This window comes from Crocodylus porosus, unplaced genomic scaffold, assembly GCF_001723895.1.
Source record: "Crocodylus porosus isolate Cpor-Errol unplaced genomic scaffold, CroPor_comp1, whole genome shotgun sequence".
Taxonomy (NCBI): Eukaryota; Metazoa; Chordata; order Crocodylia; family Crocodylidae; genus Crocodylus; species Crocodylus porosus.
The window spans coordinates 120,178,656-120,202,509 of NW_017728931.1; the positions used below are offsets into that span (position 1 = coordinate 120,178,656).

General features: G+C 44.8%; 2 protein-coding genes across 6 annotated transcripts in view; both read right to left on the bottom strand.

The window, feature by feature from the left end:
• On the bottom strand, window positions 1-8,476 carry CBLL1 (Cbl proto-oncogene like 1). Of its 5 annotated transcripts, none has more exons than XM_019543547.1 (6): window positions 8,378-8,476; window positions 4,046-4,213; window positions 3,549-3,649; window positions 3,166-3,249; window positions 2,129-2,202; window positions 1-1,540 (listed from the first exon to the last, which is right to left on the bottom strand). In XM_019543547.1, the coding sequence occupies exons 1-6, from the start codon at window positions 8,388-8,390 to the stop codon at window positions 499-501; spliced, it is 1,482 nt and encodes a 493-aa protein (XP_019399092.1). In that variant the 5' UTR covers window positions 8,391-8,476; the 3' UTR covers window positions 1-498. The 5 variants fall into 5 exon arrangements, with proteins under 5 accessions (XP_019399092.1, XP_019399095.1, XP_019399094.1 ...); XM_019543550.1 differs by lacking the exon at window positions 8,378-8,476 and adding an exon at window positions 4,528-5,063 and having other exon boundaries at window positions 3,549-3,646; window positions 4,055-4,213; XM_019543549.1 differs by lacking the exon at window positions 8,378-8,476 and adding an exon at window positions 4,528-5,063 and having other exon boundaries at window positions 4,055-4,213.
• A 2,620-nt stretch (window positions 8,477-11,096) lies between these two features.
• Window positions 11,097-23,854, bottom strand: part of SLC26A4 (solute carrier family 26 member 4) — a 44,218-nt gene continuing 31,460 nt past the window's right edge. The window contains exons 16-20 of the mRNA XM_019543965.1: window positions 20,505-20,735; window positions 16,850-16,904; window positions 16,349-16,494; window positions 13,454-13,537; window positions 11,097-12,655 (exon numbers count right to left, since the gene is read on the bottom strand). Of these exons, the coding sequence (XP_019399510.1) occupies window positions 12,632-12,655; window positions 13,454-13,537; window positions 16,349-16,494; window positions 16,850-16,904; window positions 20,505-20,735 (540 nt within the window). The 3' untranslated portion in view covers window positions 11,097-12,631. The remainder of the gene's footprint in view (window positions 12,656-13,453; window positions 13,538-16,348; window positions 16,495-16,849; window positions 16,905-20,504; window positions 20,736-23,854) is intronic.

Sequence of the window (23,854 nt, forward strand, 5' to 3'; positions counted from 1 at the left end):
GTTTCAGAAATAGTATATACTCTCAAGTTCACATAAAAAACCCAGCACTTTTACAACCATATTTAAATTTAATTATTGTACACAGGTTAACAAAAAGTTATCACAAGTAAAACTAAACATTGGATTTAACAAAAGTGATACTTAGAGTGGTACAATGGCTGCTCAATTTTTCAGGAACTAATATTACAAGCAATCATCTCTGGGGCATGTCTAGCCCCATTAGGGACATAAGTTCTGTTAAAACATAGCTGCAGTCTATTAAGCCACTTATTTTAGAACTACAGTGTATTTGAAGTCCTATGGTCAAGGCTTAAAAATCCTTTAAGATTCAAGTGCCCCGAGTGTCTTACTGTCACAACAATGGGATTATTAATAAAAAAAGAGAGAGAGACAGAGAGAGGGAAGGAGAGAAAGCGAGAGGTCCAAACAGTCAGATTCATTAAAAGTCTGCTGTATAGTTTTTTCTCATAGCATACTCAGTTCACTTTACTGCTCATATCATTGGTAATAGGGTCTGTATCTGGCTTGATCTGGGTGGTGTGGTCCAGGAAGAGGGGCTTGAGAAGGTGGACCTTGCATTCTTGGAGGTGGAGGTGGCCCTCTTGGAGCTGGCCAGATCCCTGGACTCATTCCCCCTGGCTGTGTAAAAGGAGGGCTAAGAGTTCCTTGATCTTCACTGAACTGTGGTAAAGAGTTAGGATTATAGTGATGGGGAGGGGGTGCATTGACATTTACAGGTGGGCCACCATGCTGGGGAGGGGGAGGTCCTGGAGGAGGATGATTCATATATGGTGGCATCTGGGCAATGATGTGTCCAGGGGGAGGGGTTATTGGTGGAGGAGCAGAGGTCATCGGCGGTGGAGGAGCTTGGCTATAAACCATGTGAGGAGTACCTGCTGCCTGGGGAGGATGCTGCATTGGATGGCTAATTGGTGGTGGTGGCGGCGGGGGTGGTGCATAATGTTGCTGTGGAGGCATTATATGATGAGGGTGGGACACCACTGGTTGACCCTGGTATTCAGGATGATGATGAGCAGGTGCTGGGGCTGGTGGAGGTGGTTCTCGGGCACCTGAATTTGAATCATCCTGAATAGGGACAGTTATTAAATTGCTGTGTTTTCTTGTTGAGATACGGAAGGTATCCTGACTGACCGAGCGAGGAGGTGGTGGAGCCATCGACATCTCTGCCGGGGGCGCACGAATGTCCTCATGAGGCTGGTTATAGTGCTCATGTGGCACATGCTGTAAAGGTGGTGGTGGCATCATGATGTGCTGCTTTGGCGGAATATGGCTCAAATGATGCTTATCAGGTGGCATTATGAAACGCTCAGGAATTTCAGCAGGAGGTGGGGCAATAGGAGGATGGACAGGTTCAAGTGGAGGACGGGTAACAGGTTTTCCAGCTCTCATGTGGCGGTGGTTGATGTGAGCTTGTAAGTCTCTCTGAGACAAATATGTTCTCTTGCACCCTTGAACAATGCTACACATGAAGAGAGACCCTCGCACACACTGCTCAATTCGCTGCACAGGTTCATTACAGCTATATTGGAAAAAAAATCAGTTCATTGTCAAAGGCAGTTCAGAATCTAGACGTATTTATGCTAAACGCAAATGCTTTTACTTCCATACCAATAGCAAAGGCTTGCATTTCCTAAATTAACTCAAATATTTCAAAACCAGTTTCCCCTAGAAGTAATTACAAAGTAAACTGGCATTTTCTGAGGTGTTGTTTATAATCGGCATCCCATGCAGGTTTATCACTCAACACAAAGCAGAGAACCATCCTGAGCTCAGAGTACATAATTGGCAGGTGACCCTTAATTATTAGTGAATTGTCACTTCTTTGCAAATTACCAAGGAAGGGAAGAACCTAAACATATTAACTATTTCAAATCTCTACTACTTACATATCTGCAGTGAAGCTGAATCCCTCATCATTTAGTTAAAACTGTTATGTTAAACTAACCTATCAAGGTTCAGTAAACACTATTCTTTACTACTTCTCTTACTGAGTCATGTGTTTTTTCCATGTCAAAATTATGTACATTAAAAAAGATTCTGTGAAATAATTATGTTTTCCCCATTTCTACGTTATCCCTTTTTAATAAACAAATTCCAGCTCGCTTACCCTGGGCACATCTTGTCTCCCTTCTTCTCATGTAATATAGCACAATCATAGCAGAAAACATGCTTGCAAGGTATCTAGAGACATACAAATAATTGTTCTATTAAAACAAGGTGTAAACAAATAGGCCACCTGTAGAATGCATTTTTTAAAAGTTCTCATATTTTCCCTCAAGAACATGACTTCTTACTGAATATCTTGTAGAAAATAGATCTTCCTTTCATTAAACTGCCTATGAAACAGATAGGTACAGTTCAGGAAAAGACATATGATACCTCTGATCAGATGGTTTCAAGAACTTAAAGATGAATGCAACTGAAAACAACATGTGAAACATTTAGGCAAATCTGTAAATGTTAAACAAACGTGCCACAAGCTTCTTCTATGGTAATATTAGCATCTATCCAATTATAGGCAATATTCTAAATTCATCCTAAGCATTAGATTTGATTGCTATTTTAAGGGAAACAAAAACAATTACTGTATGGAATTTACTAACTCAGCTAAAGTCTCCCATTAATATACAGTACTCTACATGAAAAAGTCACTTTAATGTTAAATATATATTATAGCCCTCTTACACACCTTTTCATGTTAAAAAGTATTTTTTCAACTGATTACAATGGGAGCAAATAAAACATTGCGTCTGCCATCCTTTCACCATATCTGCCATTTTGTTCCTTGATTCAACAAGGTAACAGCACAAAATATGTGGAACATGAATAGTTTGGCATTCTTGTATAAATTAAGTGGCTGAGTCTGAACTGAAATGCACAGAGATACCCCCTACTGCTTCTGCACAGCTCCCCTAAAATCAATTGGCCTTACAGTGACACATCTACTTGCTTCTGCTCCGAGATGCAGACCTTACTTCACAATAATCTGACTTGAAATCAATGCCTGTTTTCTTACAAATATTAAGTAGCTGTCATAAATGATGTTACATAGCCGCTAGCTACCTACAATTTTGCCAGTAAGCCACTAACTACTTCTAAAATTGCTTCCAATTTTACACGTTTTCCACGAGTAGCTCTACTCACCATGCGCCCATACATTTTAATAGGCAATCCACACTTGTCACAAAAATGGACTGGGGTATCATCCTTTTCTCCCAGCAAGTTTATCTGTAAGAAAGAGCAATATTATGATGGCTTATTTTCGGTATTACCAATATGCTTGCAAGCTCTTAAATACTTAAGAAACATGAACCTGTGCACAATCTGAGAAAAAGGACAAAATACCTTTACAGCAAGGCTAAAAGTAAGAGAAGTACTTATTTTTCATTTGATTTTTGTAAGGGTAAGCAGGATGCATCCCATTTCATTTCCACACTTTAAAGATTAACTTGCTCCCCATATATTTAAAAGTTTAGGGAGCAATTTAATTTATATTATCATTCAAACCACTGCATCCAAGATTGTACCTTGAAGTCCCAAAAGATGGGTCCAGGGAATCTTCGCTGATTCCCAAACATTTCACCTCCTTTGCATTCATATCGTTCCTCTTCATTATAATCAAATTCTTCTGGGGAAAAAAGAGACCACACTTCAAACACAAACTATTACCTTTCTAAATGACTCAGACTGATTTTAGTATAGAATGATGAGCATTTTAAACAACAATCAGAAATACTACGGCATTTCAGTGTCAGCTGGGCCTACATCCAATTTTAGGCTTAGATACTTTCTGCAAAAAGAGGAACAGAAACAGAATAAAAATTATCCTCCTTGTTCTTTGGAGGCAGGGGCCATTTACTGCTTATAACACAATATGTGGATGTCTCAGTCACATGTTCTTATGTGTTTGCACAGCACCTAACATATGAGGGTTCTGCTACTGAATGGGGCATCTCACCACTACTGCAGACCAAAAAATAAATGAATTGCCTCTCCTCTCACAGCACTGATTTATTTAGTTTACCATCATCACCAGCTTGCGTCTTTGAAGGCATCCTGTTCATATTTCTTGGAGTTCGAGGTGCAGGTTTGATTTTGTTGGTTTGCTTGGAGATGAGCTTTATAGGGATTCGTCTGCGAACATCAAGACCACCCAATGATCCAGAACTATTAGTTCCTTGCAAATCATTGTCTATATAAGAAGAAAATATGTTTACTGTAATTTCCTGGTTATTTTGCATATTAGTTTCCTAAAAAGTTTAGTATAAATCTAGACAAATTGGAAGTATAACTCTGGTTTTATAAGCTAATTTAAGATTCATTTATTGTACCAGACCCTACTCATTAGTAGGGAAAAAAATCAACCTATTCTGGGATAAATCAATACATCAGCTCTTCATGGCACAGCCTTTTTTTGTGTGTCTGTGTAGTGCCTAATGGTAATATTGGCTCACTATACTATAAAACCTGTACAAAACCAAAATATTTTAAATTATGTTCTCTTACCATGCTGGCTCACTGTAATCATCACAGTGGACAAGTTGTATAAAAAAGTTCCCAAACTCTTGATTATTGTGATATGAAGAAGCCCTAATACCTCTTACCTAGTTTTTCCATTTCATCTACAAGCCCTGACCATAGTTTAAGTTATAAGGTGAAAACAAACTCTTTTTAAAGAGGCCTCTACAGCCCAATACCCTTTGCCTGCAGCTATGAAATACATTTTGGGTTCATCATCATTTGAACTGGCCAGCAGAGGCTGGAGCTGTTGCTTTTGTTTCATTTAACAGTGACCCCTTCTGGCCCATTTCAGATATAAGTGACAAACCATCAGATTAAAAGATCACACAAGTTTTATTATTAATAATACAGTAGTGCCTAGATACCTTAGCTAAGATTAGGGACAAGTCCATTGAAAGCCTCATGCTTACAAACTGAACAAATTACACAAGGGTTAAAAGGAAACAGGTCTGTAAAGGCAAAGTGATGGCTGAAGATCATTTAGCAGTCCAGCTGCAAATCCAGGAACAGAACAACTGTATTTACTCAAACAGAAGATGACCTTGATGATAAGACAATTCCCATAACTACATTCTATATATGGAAAATATAAAAATGTTTTACCATTTTCCAGGTATAGAATCATATTATTGGAGGCTTGCCTTGAATTTGTCCCCCTCTCACTGCTACAGCAGGGAAAACAAGTTTGTGGGATCAGGTAGCCCTTTGCTCTCTGCTTCCCCCATTTTTTTCCCTAGCAGACCCTTCCCTTTCTCCTTACTGTCAGACCCTGCTCTCCCTGCACACATGGAAATGAGGAGCAAATTTGAAAACAATAACCTTGAAATTAAACATGGGTATATCAATTTGCATATAGCACCCATGCACTGTCCAGCAGTCCATCCAGAATTGATGCTGCAGGGATGGTGCCCAGTTGGCACCTGCCAGGTCATTTTGAGCTGTGTGCAGGGTTCTGACCAGCCAGTGCAGGGTCATTCCAAGCTGCTGCCTGCCAGCGTGTGCCAATTTGCTTCGGCACCCTCTGACTGGAAACTGCACCTGCATCTCAAAGTGATCAAAAGGTGCCAGCCAGGCACTGTCCACACAGCATGGGATTTCTGGCCAGCACATGCTGAGTTGCTCTGCACTGCTGCTCAAGCAGCAGGTGCTGGAACAACCCAGCTCACAGAAAGGGACCTGGCTAGGCTACCAGCATGTGCCAGGTTGATCCAGCACCCACTGCTTGAGCAGCATCTCAGAGCAACTCAGCATGCACTGGCCAGAAACCCTGCACTGTGGGCGCAGGGCGTGGCCAGCACCTGCTTCATTGTTTTGAGCTGTGTGCGTGGTTTCCAGCAAGAGGGTGCCAAAGCAATGCAACATATGCTGGCAGGCAGCTTGGAGTGACTCTGTACTGGCCAGCCAGAAACCCTGTATCCTGAGGGGTGCCCAGGTGCTCTCTGATGACTGACCACATACTAGGTGCATTTTCTGATTTCAGATAAGTCGTATGCGATCGTAAAACAAGGCTTAATTTTCCCCATATTGTATGTGGGGGGTGGGGAACCTTGCCTTATTATCGGGTAAATTTCTCTGACTCTCAGACCAGTGTCGTCTCAGACTCGGCACTTCCCCCCGTTTTGCCGAGTGGTCAAGTGCACCCATTTCACATAGTGCTCTGAATGCCACCATTACAAAGCAGAAGGTAAGAAGTAGACTCACTAAAAATTGTTTCTAGTTTTATTGGATTTTTTGAGGAGGGGGAGAGAATAGGTTTTCCACTAATTAAACCAGTTCCTCAGTCAAAGTGTATTTTAACTCATGGATCTCTCTTTTAGGGACCTGAGGACTGAAGCATCACAGAACCAATACTTTTAAGGTTAAGGGTGTTCTTGACTTTCGAAAATCGTGACTCTTGTTACAAAAACTGTGTTGCTGCTCATTAACATCTATTAGCAGCCAACAGAACAGCAATTCCATTGAAGTCGACAGGGAGAACAATTTTGAAGCAGTACATGAAGGGCCAAAAAACTAAAATTCTCAGCAAAACAGTTGTGCCTGCACATACAGAGCAAAAGTCATAAAGCAAACACCTTTCAGCTCCTCCAGTCCACACCACTGCCAGTGCAGACACCTAAACGAGGGCTATGTTCTATTTTAAAATCTTCACAGGCACTGAAGGTAATTATCAGGCTTCTTTGGTACTGACAGCAAATGAAGTATGAATGAAGGATCTTCTAGCATGGGTAAGATGACTAAGCCAAGAGGAAAAAATATCTGAAGCATTTAACAGACTCTTTTGCCATACAACACATAATACAAAACAATGGACTCACACTGTAAGCTTTCTGAAAGCTCTTCTGGTACAGCAATTATTTTTTATATAAAAAGTACATTCTCTTCTGTACTTTTTAGGCACATGATCTTTAGAGAAAACTTTTCTGAACAAGGTAGCTCCTCAGGCTATTTATGTACCAGTTCACTCTAAGTACACTAACTGTGCAGACTAGCACTACAGGTGAAAAAAAAAAAGGTAGGCTGAATATTAGGAAACTTCCTGTTAAGTAAATCATTAGGAAATAATGCCATGAAATCTTGTAGTTTGTATACATCTTATTTCATTAGTCTATAAAGGTACACATCTACCCTGCCTTCTGAATGACTTCAGATTAACAAAGCTAACTACCTCTCTTAGGAAATGAAACATTTGGGGGTGTGGGGTAAAAACTACCCCGAAGAGACTATCAGCGCTGTTCCTAGGAGTGGGATAGATGAACCAAGAGCTTCTGAAAAAATCAACTAAACTCTACCGGCCTGCTCACCTGGTTTAGCTCTACAGACTCCAGAAGCCAACGGAGTTACAGCAGGAATTAATGCAACTCCGGGAAGTTTGAATTCTCTTATGTGACTTCACTAGTTTTTTTTTAAGTTTTTGGTTATGTCCTGACAGATTTTAAAGAGGCACCAGTCAGTATGCACTAACAGCATGCAATCAATCCCAGACTGTGGGTTTAGATTCAGCCCCTTCCCTGCACCTGTCCCTGGGCACCCTGACCTCTGGGCTCCATGGCCTTTCCACTCCAGGCCATTCCCCAGGCTCAAGCTCTTTTTGCATGGGAGTGACTACAAATGCAGCCAGGTCTGGAGGTCAGAAAGAAGGTCAAGAACAGCTTCATATTTCTGGGCTGAAACCTAGTCTCAAGCCCCTGCACAGCAATCTGCAAGCGGAGCAAGGGAACTTCTGGACAATGCTCAGGAAGGGACTTTTTCCAGACAGACCCTGGGCTCTTGCACAGCCAGAGGGATCGCAGCTCACTACGCTATAAGACCAGGGTCAGATGCACGAGTCCAGCACCGTAGCAGCTGAAGGGTCAAGCAGTTGTGGGGGGAAGGGTTAAGCCCACCGCCCTGGGATCAGCACCAAGACCCTTCAGGGACTCACTGAATGCCGAGAGCTTAACGGGTGCAGCCCAGCGCGGGCACCTCGATCCGGCCCCTTGGGGCGGGCCCAGGGGCGGCCGCTATCACAAGTGACCGCAGCGAGCGAGGTCGAAGGCAGCAGTCCCCGGCCACCGGGGCTAAAGCACGGGCCGTAGGTGGCCACACCCGGAGCCCTCCCCGTCCCGGGGCGCTGGCGGGGGAAAGGAAGCGGGGGCGGCGGCGGCAGCTCGGGCAGGCCACGGCCCTTGGCTACGCTCGGCGCGGGCTCAGCCCGTGGGGCCCAGGCCTCAGAGCGTGGCTCGGCCGCCCCCCATCCGGAGCCCCACCACAGCCACCAGGAGCACCCACGAGCGCCGAGGCGGCCCGGCCAGGCCGGGCCCGCACAGGCCTCTCTCCCTCCGTCGCCCCTCCTCACCATTGTGGTCCATGATTCGGCGCGGCGCACTGTGGGAGCGGAAGTGCCCCGCGCCGGAAGGGAGGAGCCGGAAACGACAGAACAGCGAAACCGGAAGCTGTCACTGGGCAAGGGGGTGGGGCGTGCCCGCGGGAGATGCCCGTGGCGCGCAATCCGGAGGGGCTGATCACCATGGCGACCAGAACACTGCACACCCGAGCGGGTAGGACGGAACGGCGCACCGCACGGCATGCTGGGAAACGCGCTTTTTTCCTGGCACCGGATTCCCGCGAACCGCGCCTTGGCCCCGGTGCATTTCGGGAGCTGTAGTCCATCACCCCCCATGTTGAGGTGGTCGTAGGCGGCGCCTGGCCCCGCAGCCCGGTCCTCTGCACAAGCAGCGTGTGTCTGACAGCGCCCGTGGCTGCCCCGGAGCGCTCCAGCCTGGTCGTCGGAGCCAGGCTAACGGGGATGCAGCCGGGGGGCGTCCTCTGCCCTGAATTCATCGTACCGGGCGGAGGAAGAACCGGGAGGTGGTTTCCCGGGGAGGTCAGATCCCCTTGAATGGCGTCGTGTAGAGCAGGTGGAGACCTGCCCGACGCAGTGCGGACACGCTCCCTATCAGTCTGCCCTAGCAGCGGTTCCCAACTTTATTTGTCCCAGGACCCGTTTGTAAGCATGGATGGCCAGTCTCGACCCATTATAGGGTCATAGGGATGCAATGCAGTGCCCCTTGCTGCTGACCCACAGCCCCAGTGTGTGGGGTGAGGGGAACTCTGCCAGCCTGCATACTTTCCCATGTTTTTCACCTTTAAAGGAGAATCCATTTCTAACGTATGTTGATCCATTTCTAAAGTTTATTCATAACCTTTTCATCTATACTTGTGACCCCCTTTTGGGTTGAGACTCACAGGTTGAGAAACGCTGCACTATTGCTTTTTCGTCCTGTTGGCTAAGGGCAAGCAAGACTCAAGAGGCATCCGAATCCCAAGACCTCTGGGTTTGGGGCCTGAGCTAGGAAGCCTGCCATGCATTTGGAAGTGTCTGAAACCCTAGACTGAAGAGTCCCAGAGGGAAGATCCTTGCCAGTGGTAACGCTACATGGGCCTGAATGACTCAGCTCTGCTCAACAGATGAAATTCAGAACAAATTTGACTAATTTGACCTGAGACACGAAATTAAAAAGGACAAAAAACAAAACCTGAATGAATCCCAGTTAAAATCCTGAATTTTGGCCGATTTTGGATTTTAAACTTCATTACAGAACAGCAGAGAAGTTTTTTTACCTCCCTGCCTGCCATCTGACACCTCCAGGGAAGGAATTCTACCTGATCAACACATCAAAGAGCTAGTCAACACAGATCACAGACACTCATGGACCAAGAGGGACATACTTCCATCTTCAGCTCCCTCTGTGCAAAAATGAAGTTTATTTCCTACCTATGGGGACTTTTTACCATCTTGTACCTTCTACACTTTTCCCAGAGCCTGACAAAGCTTGCTGAAAAGGACAGTTTTCTTGCCATTTTCCAGTTGGTCTAATAAAAGGTATTATTTTGGAACCAAGAGTTCTAGTTTTTTGTATATCCCAGTTAAAATAGCTCTTTTAAAAAAATACAGTTGGGTCCAGTCCCCCCATAGCCAGTCTTGCTGCCCAGGTGGGTAAGGGAGGTGTCCCCCTGCGGCTTATCTCACTGCCTGGGACGGGCCACAGCAGCCAATCACTGCAGTACCTGCTTCCAGGAGTGGCTGCATCCATTTCTGGGAGCAACTGCAGCAATCAGCCAGTGCTTGCAGGGGGGGCACCAGCGCTCCCACCTGCCCCCCTGCCCATCACCTAAGCAGTGAGCGAAGCCAGTCAGGGTACACTGGTGCTCTCAGGGTGCATGTGCATCCCCATGCACCCCCCTACACATCGCCACTGATTGGGTCCTTGCTCAAATGGTTAGGGAAGCAGGCCTGGAAACAGGTGTGGCTCTAAAAAGGATCAAAGTGTATAGGAACTGTTAAGTCCTGCTAGCACCTAAGTGCTGCAGGGATTAAGAACATAAGCCTTTTGCTGTGTCAGACCGCAGGTCCTCTTGCCCAGTGTCATGCAGTGGCAATGTTCAGTTTCTGTCTGCTTTGTACTTCATGTCTTGTAGTGTTTTAAATGTGCAGCAGCCTCACTTACCCAGGTAATTTCCTTCAATTTTAAAAATGTAACTATTTTCCTATCTAAATGTATTTATTAGTAGTAACAGTGGGGAACCATCATTTCTTACACAGTTATTGCCTTAAAACCCGGAGTTAAAATTGCATAGCTTTTCTTATAATTTTGAACATTGTGTAAATTACTGTATTTATGCATTCTCACTAACTTAAATTAGCATCGTCTGTTTGATATGTTCTATTACAAGAGAGAAAGGGTTAGTTTATATCTCACTAAACCAACATTAGATAATGGGTCTGATTCTGATACCTTTACTCAAGTTCCAGATAAACCTACCATATTTCTTGGCTCATAATACATATTTTTCCCAAAATTCAGGTCCTGGAAATTGGGGGTGGGGGTGTTATGATCAAGGAAATACAGTAACAGCAGTGCTTGCCACTTAAGTTTCTGCCGGGGGAAAGCACAAGTAAAGGGGCACTTAAGCACAAGTAAAGGGGCACTTGCTGCTGGCTCTGGGCACTTTCCTTCCCCTACCCACCTCCCACATGTAAGGCTTTGAAGGAAGGATCTTTATTTCATTCTGCCTTTCAAAAATAAAATGGGTTTTATTCAGGGGTGTGTTGTACATGAGGAAAAGACAGCATTCCCAAAGTTCTAATACCTTCAAACAGACTAATTATGGAAGAAGGCAGTATCATAACGCAAATAGTATCAGAGTAGCCCCTAAAAATCACAAGTTAGCAATATATTACCTGGCCAAAACACATTTCTATATATGTTTGATATCAATTATGATCTTTAACAGTAGGGCCTGGTTACTAAAAATAGAATTAATGAGCCAAGTTTCTCAAATAATAGTGTCTCCTGATGAGCCCAATTTTTATGTGGTTATCATTTTTGTAGTAGTACAGTAAGTTTAACTTTGCATGAATAAATTTCATCTGTCCTCCATTTTGATTATGTAACAAAGTTTTTTTTATAATAAAACTTTAACACAGAAGCAAACCTAGGAGTATTTTTAAAGAATTACCAAGATAGATACTTTTTTAAAGATGTTTTTGCTGAATGGGGTGATAATGTTCAACTGCATGGGATTGAAGATATTTTTGCAGGTCAGGGCCCAGAGTTCTTACTGCCTATCTCTGTTTTTGTTTGAGGAATATATTACAATCAATTATTTATGTTACAGTAGCACCTAAAGATGTCTCCAATTGTGCCAGGCACTGAACAAACCAATCCAAAGAATTTGTAATCTTCTCAGTGCTATGGACTATGTAACCACAGAATCATAGAAAATTAGGGTTAGAGGGGATCTTGGGAGGTCATCTAGGCCAAATCCGTGTTCAAAGCAGGACTGTCCCCAACTAAATCATCCCAGCCAAGGCTTTTCTAGCAGGGTCTTAATCTCCAAGGATGGGAATTTCACAACCTCTCTGGGTAACCTGTTCCAGTGTATTACTACTCTCCTAGTAAGAAAGTTTTTCTTAATACCTAAACCTAAACTTCACTTGCTGCAACTTGAGACCATTGCTCCTTGTTCTGCTACCATCAAGTGGCTATTTTTTCCTGTATGTATCAACATAGTATTGGGTCACTTACATCCACCAACCCTAAAACTAGTTGCAATTTCTGTCATGTTGGAACGATGTTGTAGCCATGATGGTCCAAGACGTATGCAAAAGGCAAGAATTTTTGTGAGTGATATCTTCTTTTGAACCAACTGCATTGTTGGGATAGACTTTTGAATACAATGCCTACGTGAAGGATACATTGCATTTGAAAGCTTGTCTAAGTTTATCCCAACCATGCAGTTCATCCAGTAAAAGCTGTCACCCACGCAAAGCCTTGCCTCCTGAAGTTTCTAGAACCTATGATGATCTGCCTCCAAATTTTAATAATGGGTGATTCTGCGAATGAGTTCTGATTAAATGTTTTGAGTATTTCAAGGGTATTCTGTCAACAGACAAAATGCAGACATTTCTAGAGATCTGTAGAGTTCACAAAAGGAAAACCAGTGTTTTCTTCAAATGCAGAGACTGGTACCAATTCAGATACTGGTTTTCTAATGTTGGTGCATACATAGTTTCACGAGTCCACAGCATGACAACATCCATTTTTCTTCATGATGCGAGCCTGCGCATCGCCTGTTTGCAGTGATGTTGAAACAGTGAGGGTGGAAGAAAGAGGGGAAAAGAGGTACATGATTAGTTCTGAATACACAACATCTCTTACAACATTTTTGCACATGTACTGCTCTATAAGCAGATTCAGTCAGCCAGGACTGAGCTGCTAGGAAATATTCTTAAAAGGGCTGCAGTCTGAAGCAGTCTCTGGCTGATAGCTTTATCACAGATTTTGAGCAGGATTTTCTCCTACACCTAGGAAAAACTGGCCATGACAGGGCAGGAGCAGAAACCACCAAATACATTGCCAGTCTAGAATAAGACAGTTTCTTATTCAGTCCCTGAGGTAACCTTAACACCTTGGGAGGTAATTATGTTTCTTAGAACCAGTTTGCGCTTGGAGGCGGACTGAACAGCATTTGTTAGTTGAAAGCAGCAAGCTTTTACAGAGCAGACGCAGGCATACTGCCTCAAGAGTGCTGAAGTGGAGATGCATGCTTACACATGGTACTGGCTGTACTTTCCAAAAAAAATAAAAGGTACTAACTTTCTCCACTAGCATTGTTCTTCAGGTACACAGAGACACACTAACTGTTCTCTTGCCTCACTTCTTGGCATGCATCTCAGCCATGCTTTCCCTGAAAGGGCCAGCCAGCTTCCAAGTTTTATGCAGCCCACAAAGCTGTGATATTTTGAGGGTGAGGAGTTGGGAATGCAAGTCAACTGGCTCAGCATATTTCATCTGCATGACTTTTTATGCTACTTTATTAAGACAAAAACAACGTAAATAATAGCTGCATGCTATATGCATTGGCATACCTCCTCCTGAACATCAAGTTCATCTTCAGGTCGGCTTGTTTCCGTGAACTCTATTGGTTCTTTAGATTCTTGCATGAGTGAAATCTTAACAAAGAAAAGTAAATATTGTTAGCTAAATGAACACTCTGGTAGTGCAGGTAAAGCTTGAAATGTTTGAATGTTACTGCCTCATCCTGTAAGAACTTTTTGCTTTCTTGGATAGCGTACTCTGAGTGTGTTGCCTCAGGAGTGAAAAATGGTTCTGCACTTATGCAAACTCAATATAAACTATGGTTTTAATCATAAAAAAATCTTGAACTTTTTGTGCCTCCTGACAGCATCTTGCCTTGTTTCTCAGAGGCATACATTATATGGAGCCAGGCTGGGATGTGCTGTATATCAAGCCAGCCCAACATGCCACATCCAGTACATGCCCCAGACTAGCCCTGTGTGCTGCTTGCAGCATATGTGCCAAGTCCAGCCCCATGTGCTGCATGGGGTATGCGCTAGCCTGCAGCACTGGGTAAGTTTAATACCCCAGCTCTAAATAATTTCAGAAGTGCTGTGGACATTCAGGTTTAAGCACCTTGGGCATGTCCACACATGCAAGCATGTGCGCTTGCAGCAGCTCAAACAAAAGCAGTGAAAATTTAAGCCAGGGCTTTTTTGCTTCAGCACTCATGCTTGGACTTGCACTTTGTTGTAGAGCAAATTGTGCCACTTGGAGCAAAATAACCCTGCCTGGCTCCTCACGGATCTGCAGCCAGGGAGAGCTAAAGCCCGGGGTCAGCACCTGTGCTGTCCCCATCAGCATAAAAAGCTGCCCTATCCTGGCCCCAGCAGTACAAAAACCTACCCTAGCCAGTAGCTCAGGGTTACTTGACCTCAGGAGCTCCTGGGGCCCAGGCAATTGGTATCTAGGGACACTAGCCCCTTGTGTCAGCTAGACTGCTGAAGCAGCATCCCAAATTCACTTTTTAAAATACCCCAAAATCCACATTCTTCCTCAATTAGAACAAAAGAGAGAGAGAAAGGGGGACTGATCAGATGGGCAATGTTTTATTGCTATATTTACAAGGTTAAAGAAATGTGGAAGCCTGCCAGTGTCTCTAAATAAAATAAATCCTAAATATCTGTATGTTTTAATGTTTGCTTTGGGTTTCCTTATCACATGATGGGTGTGTGATGGGGGGGATGGGGGGTTTGCAGGAGAGGGTGGGAAGGGGGATGGGGTGGATGTGGAGGGATGTGAGTCACTGTGTGGGTAGGTGTGGGGGGACTGTGGATGTGGGGGCTACTTAGGAGGGGTGGGTTCCCTGCATGAACGCCGCATGCCCCCAGCGGCTGGTGGGGCACAGTGGCGCTGATGGCAGTGGGAGCATGGTGGCAGTGTTAAGCAGGGAGCTCCTGCAGATGCCGCTGTCACTGGCGGCAGCAGGGGGAGGGTGGCGAGCAGTGAGCACCCATATACACCACCAGCAGCGACAGCAGTGGCCAACAGCAGTCACTGACTGACCACAGACACCACTGGCGGCAGCAGGGGTGGGGTGGCGGCAAGCAGCAACCGCCTACAGGTACTGGTGACAGTGTCAGTGGCGCTTTAAGGGGGTGCACCGCTATGCTCAGGGGGTACACATGTATCCCCTATGCATCGCCAATGCCCCCACAGGGCGGAGCCCCACTTTCCCCCCCAGCACATGGACTACCCTTCCTGCAGGGTCCCAGGGCACCGCCCCCAGGGGCTACAGCTCCCCATCCCCCACTGGTCTCCAGTCCCCTGCTCATTCCCCTGCTCTTCTCCAGCCTCTGGAGGCTGGAGATGAGCAGGAGACTGGAGAGAATAGGAGAATGAACAGGAGGCTCGTTCCCCCCACCCCCATTGGTTCCCCCAGCTCCCCATTCATTCCACCTGCCCCCTGCTTGCTCTCAGGCCCCCCACACTCACAGCAGTAGCAGGGAACAAGCAGGAGGCTGGAGAAAGCAGGGGAAGTCTCCAGCTTATCTCCAGGGGCTTGTCTCTAGGCCCCTGCTCCATCCCCTACTTGTCTCCAGGGCTGTCTCCAGCCTTCTGCTCTGTCCCGAGGCTGGAGACATTCCCCTGCTGTCCCCTGCTCTCCCGAGGCTGGAGACAAGCAGGGGAAGGAGCAAGAGGTTGGAGACAGCAGAGGAATGTCTCTGGGGCTGTCTCCAGCCTCCTGCTGATTCTCTGGTACTGCTGGTGAGCATGGGGGCTGGGACAGCCAGCAGGGAGCTAAGGGAACAAACAAACGGGGGGGGGCAGGGGAACTAACCGAGAGTGGGGGGAATGAACAGGAAGTTGGGAAGGTCCCCTGCTCCAGCTCCTCAACCCCCTGCTTGCCAGCATGGGCAGGCAGTGTGTTTCAGGACCGGGGAAAGGGCCAATCACTGTGCCCTGAGGCAACCGGAGACTCAGCCTCCAGAGACACTCTAGTAGTGTGCCTCCGGTTGCCTCAGGGCACAGTCCAAGACTGTGCCCTGACTCGATTTCCCCCCCGTCCCCCGGGTTTGTTTGAACCTTGGATATCCAGGGGTCTAATTTTGCTCCCCTGCTGCAAATTTGCAGCAGGGGGAAGATTTTTTTGTTCCTGCATGTGCCTCTTGCAGCATCTCAAAAGGGGTTTGAGATGCTGCAAAGGGTCCCTGTGGGCTCATCTGGACGTGCCCCTTCTGTTTTCTAAACCAATTCTGCATCTGTTTCCTAAGTGTGTATCACTTTAACAGAAACAGCGAGAACTTCTTGCAACTAGTGGCAGCCATTAATCCTCCTGGATCATGGTATATGCATGAGGGCCACCCAGACCTTCATTGCACAGGCCTGGGTAGGAATTTTTTTGGAGGAGTGGAGGTTTTGCAACTAGTAGAAACATCATAAAATATGTGATTTATGATCCTCACCTTTTCAAAAATAGGATCCTGGATGTCTTTATACATAATTTGACTCTTTATGTGGAGCACAGCATCATGGACTGTCAGGAAAAATATGTCTTTTCTGATGTTATCGTCAAAGAAGGCACATTGTTCCAGCTTTGTTACAATGCTGTCTAAATAAACAAATTGTGAAACAGACTCAGACTATTTATGGGAAATATCAAACCAGAGGTTAACAAATATCAAAATGCACAGCCCCGGGCATTTAAACATAACTGCTGTGCAGATAACTGGAGCTTGTTACAATGGAAATAGTAGAGAAAAAATTGAGATATTTTGTTTTCTTATCTCTCCCCCCACCCCATACTTCTTTGTAAGCCTGCCAAGCCAGATAGTCTTCAATTGATTTGCTTTTCCTTTTTGTTTACTAAAATCATACTTCCAGAGACAATCTACGGATCTACTATCAACTTTATTTTATCCCGCACATTGTACAAACTAGTCATAAAGATAAATTTATGCATTTACCTTGATGTGATGCAAAGTACACTCTCACATCAATTCTTTCAAACTCTTTAACTATCTGCAAGTGAAAACGTTTTTTATAATAAATAATATTTCTCAAGTGTATTTTAAACTGTATATGTATTCCCAAAAGTTAAATCACATTTTTCATTTTACTTTGTCTACACCCTCCAAAATCATATGTTACATTTATTTGTAGAAACAGAGAAATTGCCGTACTTGATCAGATGCAAGTGTACTGTCCTGTCTTTGACAATGGCCAAAGATTGATTATTATAGGTAGCATTGCCTGACACCTCTCCTTATTAGATCACCTTTCATGTTGCTTTAAACTGTGTTAAGTTTTAATAGTAGGGCTTCTTTCCTTTCTTTCTGGAAAATTTCAGTCAAAATAGTTCAGTAACTTCTGACAATAAGACTAGAAAAGAATACCTTGATTTTTCAATGTTAGAAAAATCTGGTGACCTTGTTTTGAACAGCGATGTCTAATTTGACAGGTGTGTACATGCCTTGTCAAAAGTATGCTTTATGCCATTTCTGTGTAAATGGACCCAAACTGGCCAAATTATAAGCCTCTGAAATACTGTAATATGTGTACACTCACAATCAAAAGACTTCTTTGGGTTTAACAATTCACATCTCCAAAAATTCGACATACCTTGAGCACAGGTCCTCGAGCCGACTGGACCACACATGTGCTATCCCCAGAGATCAAGTGAGCGTGTTCCATTCCATAGCATCTGTGGGGAACTAGACTGCCTATCACCCATTTCCACAGAGTAATCGATCATGTCTTTTTAGCTAAGGCAACAGAAACAAATCTGGGCTTTCCGTATAATGGCTGCAGGTGATTGCTCTGATCCTGGATGAGCCACACGCTCAAATTGAGCAGAGTCGGTCCTACCTGTGTTCTCTGTGACAGTCTCACTGCTGGATCATAGGCAGCTCATAGAAGGAAGATATCTGATTCTAAGACAAGGAGATGGAAGGGAGGAACTTGGACTGGCTTTGGATGAAAAGGTGGAAGAGTAGAGATTGGGACCAGGCAGGCAAGGAGTATCGGACTCGGACAAAGAGTGAAGGGAATAAAAAACACAGCACTGGATGAAGGGTATAGGATAGGTAGTATGTAGCCAGTCCATGGCCACGGGGTGGCTGTGATCCCCCTGGTGTCCATGCAGCCCCTCTCTGGCTCTGGCTCAGCTGCAGACCTTCCCTTTGATCACTCACCCACCATGCTTTGCTTTTATTGGAGGTTATATAAGCAAGGCTGCCTAAGGGCTCTGAGTGAGCCTGATCCTGTGCTGATCACCACTGGGCCCCTCCTTCGTCCCCTCAGTTACCATCCTGTGCCCTCAGGCTAGTAGGATGGTTTGTCTGCACCTTTGATGGGCACCTGCCACCTTCAGGGCTCATTGCATGGCTCTGTACCTCCCCTATACCACACCCCAAGCCTCACAAGTGTTCTCTCTCTCTGATGTTGTTTATTTAAACACTCAGCCCCACTTGGATCTTCAGACGCTCCTGGTCCCACACGCCACCCTGTCTCTGGGCTCCCAGACCCCTGGTCCTACATGCTGCCCCTCATTTGGACTCAAGGACCCGCTGTGGGTTCAAAATAAAGGCCACCTGCCTGTAAAACCCTAACTTCCTCTGCCTGGAGACTTGCCGCTGCTCCCAGGCCTATAAGGTTGTTTATATCAACATCAGTCCCTTCAAGACTCTGTGGCTGCCAGGGAAAGACTGCCTGACCACCTCAAGCTCTGAACTTGCATAACTCCAGCCTGAGCCCTCTTTTGGTCAGGTGAGTCTCTCATTAGACCCCTGTGCCACCTGCAAGCAAGCTGTTTAGCTCCCTAAACAAGCACACCCCCCAGTGCCCTGCTACATAGTATCAAACCTGTGTGGGAACAAGCATGGTCCCCACGATTCCCAAATCTCACTTTTCCTGCTCTTATAAAAATCCCTGGCGAAGTGTATAAGCTCTTCTCCTCTAGTGTCAGTCCCCATAGGGAGTGACAACCCACTATTGCTATTAGCAGTAGCATGACCAGGGGTGGGTGAAAGAGGCAACAGACCTGGGCACCAACTTAGAAGAGGCATCAGAATCATTCCCCAGTGCCACAGAATTGGCATCCTGGAAACAAAAGCAGACCCATAGTGTTGCTCTTGCAGCAGCAGCACCACCACCACCTGCTGGTGCACAGATGTCCTGCTGCTGCTGCTTTAAGAACAAGAGCCAGGGCAGGCAGAGAAGTGGCAGCAGCACAAGCTGGGGACTGTTTTGGAAGTTCCTGGCATGGATAAGACTCCTGCACTATCACCGCCCTCCTGCAGGGTTTGCCGAAGGTGCAAACCCTGCTTGTTACATTTCTGCCTTTAAGTGACTCCTTTAGATTAAAGTAGCAGAACCTGGTGAGTTGGATCTAAAGGTTGCTACCCTGCTGATGAACTGCACAGGTATTTATGCAATGGAATTTTCCTTTTTTACAAGCTTCTCTTTGAAAAGCCAAGGAAAATTACTCCCACAAGCTACACTGAAAGATATTAAAAATTGCAAAATAAACCATTCAAAAGTCAGAAAATGCCACCATTACACATGCCTGTAAAACCTTTATTTGTCCTTTGTGTGTATGAGACAATATTTAATTTCATGATCACCCATAATCTCCATCCAGCCCTTGCCTCAACCAGTGCATTGGATGGACCTATTATACAGGAAAGGAAACCACTCTGTGTAGCACCCCTATCTCATGTGTTGCAGAAGTTAGGACTGCAGGGAAAGAAGCAATTACCTCATACTGCAGGCAACTGAAGTTTGCCCTGAAGAACTGGACTTTGTCTCTGCCATAGATGTAATACTAAGCAAGTCACTTAAACAAGATTTTCAAGTTCACCAACTGTGTGTTCTTCATTTTCTGGGTATATAGTTTGATTCTCTGGAGTCTGAACTGCAGATGTGCTAAGCTATCACACCTATAGCTGAAGGCTTTGAAAGATGTACTATAAAGTATACCACAACTAAAGCACTCTGACAAAAGCAGGTCCTAGGGGTCTCAAACAGGGCATTGCAAACTGAAGGAAGTTTTCAGCTTTCTCTCTGCCTCATTTCCCCCTTGATAGAATGGGGATAACATCACCTTTCACCTCACACTAGTACTGTTAATTACTTTTTAGCAAACACTAAAATATCACAGTGAAGCTCATGGGAAAATTAATCATTCTATTTTTACATCATGGGTTCAATAGTGCGGAGGAAATAAGGCATGGGGACCACATATTGATTAATATGAGCAAAACAGAACACTGAATAACTATTTGTTAAGTGAGAACCATCCATCCTATAGAAAAACAGTATAATGTCATTAAAAACTGTATCATAATGCATCTGTAGGGGGACACTAAATTAACATTGCATAGACATTTCCTAATTTTAGTAATTAACTTTGCAAACTTAGTGTTCTTTTAATATAGATTTGCTGTTTGCTCCTAACATATAAATAAGCCAACACCCAAACTGTTATTACATAAATAATAAATATGATGCATTACTAATCACAAATGTTTTGGAAACTCAAAGTTAATTTCAACCAATCTAATTTACAGGGTAATGGCTAGGTTCATTTTATGGAGTAATAAAAAAAAAGAAGGGCCTTACTGTTCTTATGGACCTCACAGCTACAACATCCAAGAATGACACTGCTCCAAAATCAAAAATTAAACTGTGGATGGGCACTTTGGGAACGTTCACTTTGACTGGGAGCTCTGAATTCCAGTCCACTTGGATCTCTATTTCTCTAGTTGGAATTTCGAGATCTTCGGACTCTTCTGGATCTTCATCAGGCTCAAAAGCTTCATTTGCAACACCAGAGTCACTGATGATACCATTCTAATGAGAACATTCAATACATTACTTAATCATGAAGAAAGATTTGGGGACTTCCCCATCACATCTTATGCTTAAGCAATAAATAAAAGGAATCCATATTTCACATCCTGTACCAAGTCATCCTGCACCAAGTGACTTAAATGAAAACAAAACTGAGCCAATGAACTTCTTCCTCCAGAGTCTACATTTTCTTCCTCTTTCTACAAGGAAGTGGCTGCATATGGGAAAATGACTATCCAAAGACGTCTAACAATAATTGATAGTAGCCAATTTATCCTCGAGAGCCTTAGCCTGGAGGTGTTTTTGAAGTAGGTTTACTACACTTGATGCAATGATGATAAACTGAGGGGCAAGTGTTATGTCACCACTTATCTGAACATTTAATCACCTGAACTAGAAGAAAAACAAAATATAATACATAGTATAATTAGGGCCAGGGCTGACAAAAATTGACACCCATTTTCAGCTGTCAAATGTAGGGACTTTAACCGACTTTCTAGATAATCCCTGGGACTAGACAGCTCTAGTCTTCAGATAAGAAAGCCCACATCGAGATACTTGCAGAAATATTCATCTGTGTAAATTTTGCATGCACAGGAAAATCTTGTCCCCTTCTAACTAGGTATTGACAACCCTGTGCTAAGGCCTGTACAAATTGTGAAATGTACTGTAATTATACAATAGTTGATGGGATGTTTCATTATATCAGGTGCAAGCATGACAATCTTTCAGGAAACCAAGCTTTAAGCAGAAAGAGTCAGACTATGTAAATTATCGTGTTGGCAGGATGAAATATGGTAAGCCATAGATATGCTAATGTAAAAGAAAAGGTGGGTGAACAATAGCAAGGAGGTTATGCCAAACTGGGGCTCCAGAAGGTCTAGAAGCAAACCCAATATGAATAAGCAAAGAGAAAAAGAAGGAGATTGTGGAACAGTAAGGCATGTATGGAAGTTTCCTACTAGATCTGATCAGTTTGTAGAACTCAGCAAAGATGGTCTAATAAGAAAGCTAAAGGGATAAAACTGAGCAAGAGATGTTCTTTGCTAGTGTGAGTTGGATGTGCTGGAGCCGGTCAGTATGGGACAGATGGAATCTCCCGCGCTAGCCCATTTTAAAATATTTTGATCAAACAGTAATTACTGTGTGGGTGCAGTCATTAATTGTAACATTAGTGTAACATCATTATCTAATATATATAGTTGGTATTTTGTTAGTTTAGAAGGTTTGTTTAAAGTGACTGTAAAACTGCTACTGGCCTTTAGATTTAATAAAGGAATTTTAGCTAAATTATTGTCACTGGCATTTCTCTCCCCTCCTGGGCACACCTGGGGCTAAAACACTGACAAGGTTACTCCAACCCTAAGGCTGGAGTAGCAGTCATAGAAGAAGTCTACTGTTGCTAGTATCCTGCAGTGAAATAATTTATTTTTTTTAGTCCCTGAGGAACACTCCACCATATGGTTCACCAGCTGTGGTCAAGGGTTGGAGATAGCATCAATTTTGACATCCCTGTTTTGGATTCAGTTGTCCTGTTCAGATACCCATGTTTGAAAGTTGCTTAGCAATGATGCACCAACACTTTGCTACACAGTTGGGCACCTTAGGACTTCTTATCTATAGCTGGTAAAATAATCTTCTGCCACAGGTTCTTTCCTGGATCAGTGCTCCACATAAAACAGTCCCACCAGGGGAGACGCCTTGTTGGACCTGGTGCTGGCCACGGGTGAGGGGACTGCAGGTGCTCGACCACCTGGGTGACAGCAATCATCGCCTGCTGGAATTCACCATCCAGCGCAAGGTGGCAAAGGCCTGCAGCAAGGCAGCAGCCCTGGACTTCAGAAGGGCGGACTTCAATGAGCTAAGGAGAACAGTCGGGGAGGCACTGAGGTCCCGGGGGGGAGGAGAGTCAGGTGTCCAAGAAGAATGGTTGTTCCTTAAGGAGATGATCCTCCAAGCCCAAAGGGAGGTAATCCCAACACGGATCAAAAGGGGGCAAGAGCCCCAATGGCTCACCAAAAGCATCCAGGAATGTCTCCTAGCTAAAAAGGAGGCATATACCCAATGGAAGGGAGGGGCCATCACCAGGGAGGACTATACCTCGGTTGCTCAGGGCTGTAGTGGGGCAGTCAGGGAGGCCAAGGCGGAGATGGAACTGGGACTAGCTACCCAGATCAAGGACAACAAGAAGTCCTTTTTTAAATACATAGGAGGTAAAAAGAAGGTACCAAGTAACGTGGGGCCTCTGCAGGACACACTAGGAAATCTGGTCGTCGCACCATACAGCAAAGCTAACTTATTTAACAATTTCTTTGCCTCCATTTTTCTGAGCAGGGACTGGGTCACCCCCCCACACACACACCGGGATAGGCCCCAGGGGAGGCACACCCAGGCCTAGGGTCAGTGAGGACCTAGTCAGGGAACTTCTGGAGGGACTGGACGTATTTAAAATCAGCAGGTCCTGACAATCTCCACCCCAGAGTGCTGAGGGAATTAGCAGAGGTCATTGTGGGACCCCTGGAATGGCTTTACAAGCACTCATAGTGCTCTGGTGTGGTGCCAGAGGACTGGAAAAGGGCCAATGTGGTTCCTATTTTCAAAAAAGGGAGAAAGGAGGACCCAGGAAACTACAGGCCCGTTAGTCTTACCTCGATCCTGGGTAAGCTTTTTGAGAGAATTATCCTGGCGCATGTCCGCGAAGGGCCAGCCCAGGAGATTATGCTTGGGGCAACTGACACAGGTTCATTAGAGGTAGATTCTGTCAGACCAACCTGGTGGCCTTCTATGACAAGGTCACAAAATCCTTAGACACAGGTGTCGCAGTGGATGTAGTCTTTCTGGACTGTAGGAAGGCCTTTGACACTGTCTCTCACCCCGTTCTCATTAAAAAAACTAGGGGACTGTGGTGTCAACACCCACACAGTCAACTGGGTCGTCAACTGGCTGGAGGGCCACACCCAGAGGGTGGTGGTGGATGGGTCATTTTCAAGCTGGAGGGATGTGGGCAGTGGGGTCCCCCAGGGTTTGGTCCTCAGGCCCGCACTGTTCAACATCTTCATCAGTGACTTGGACGAGGGGGTAAAAAGCACCCTGTTCAAATTCCCAGACGATACTAAGAT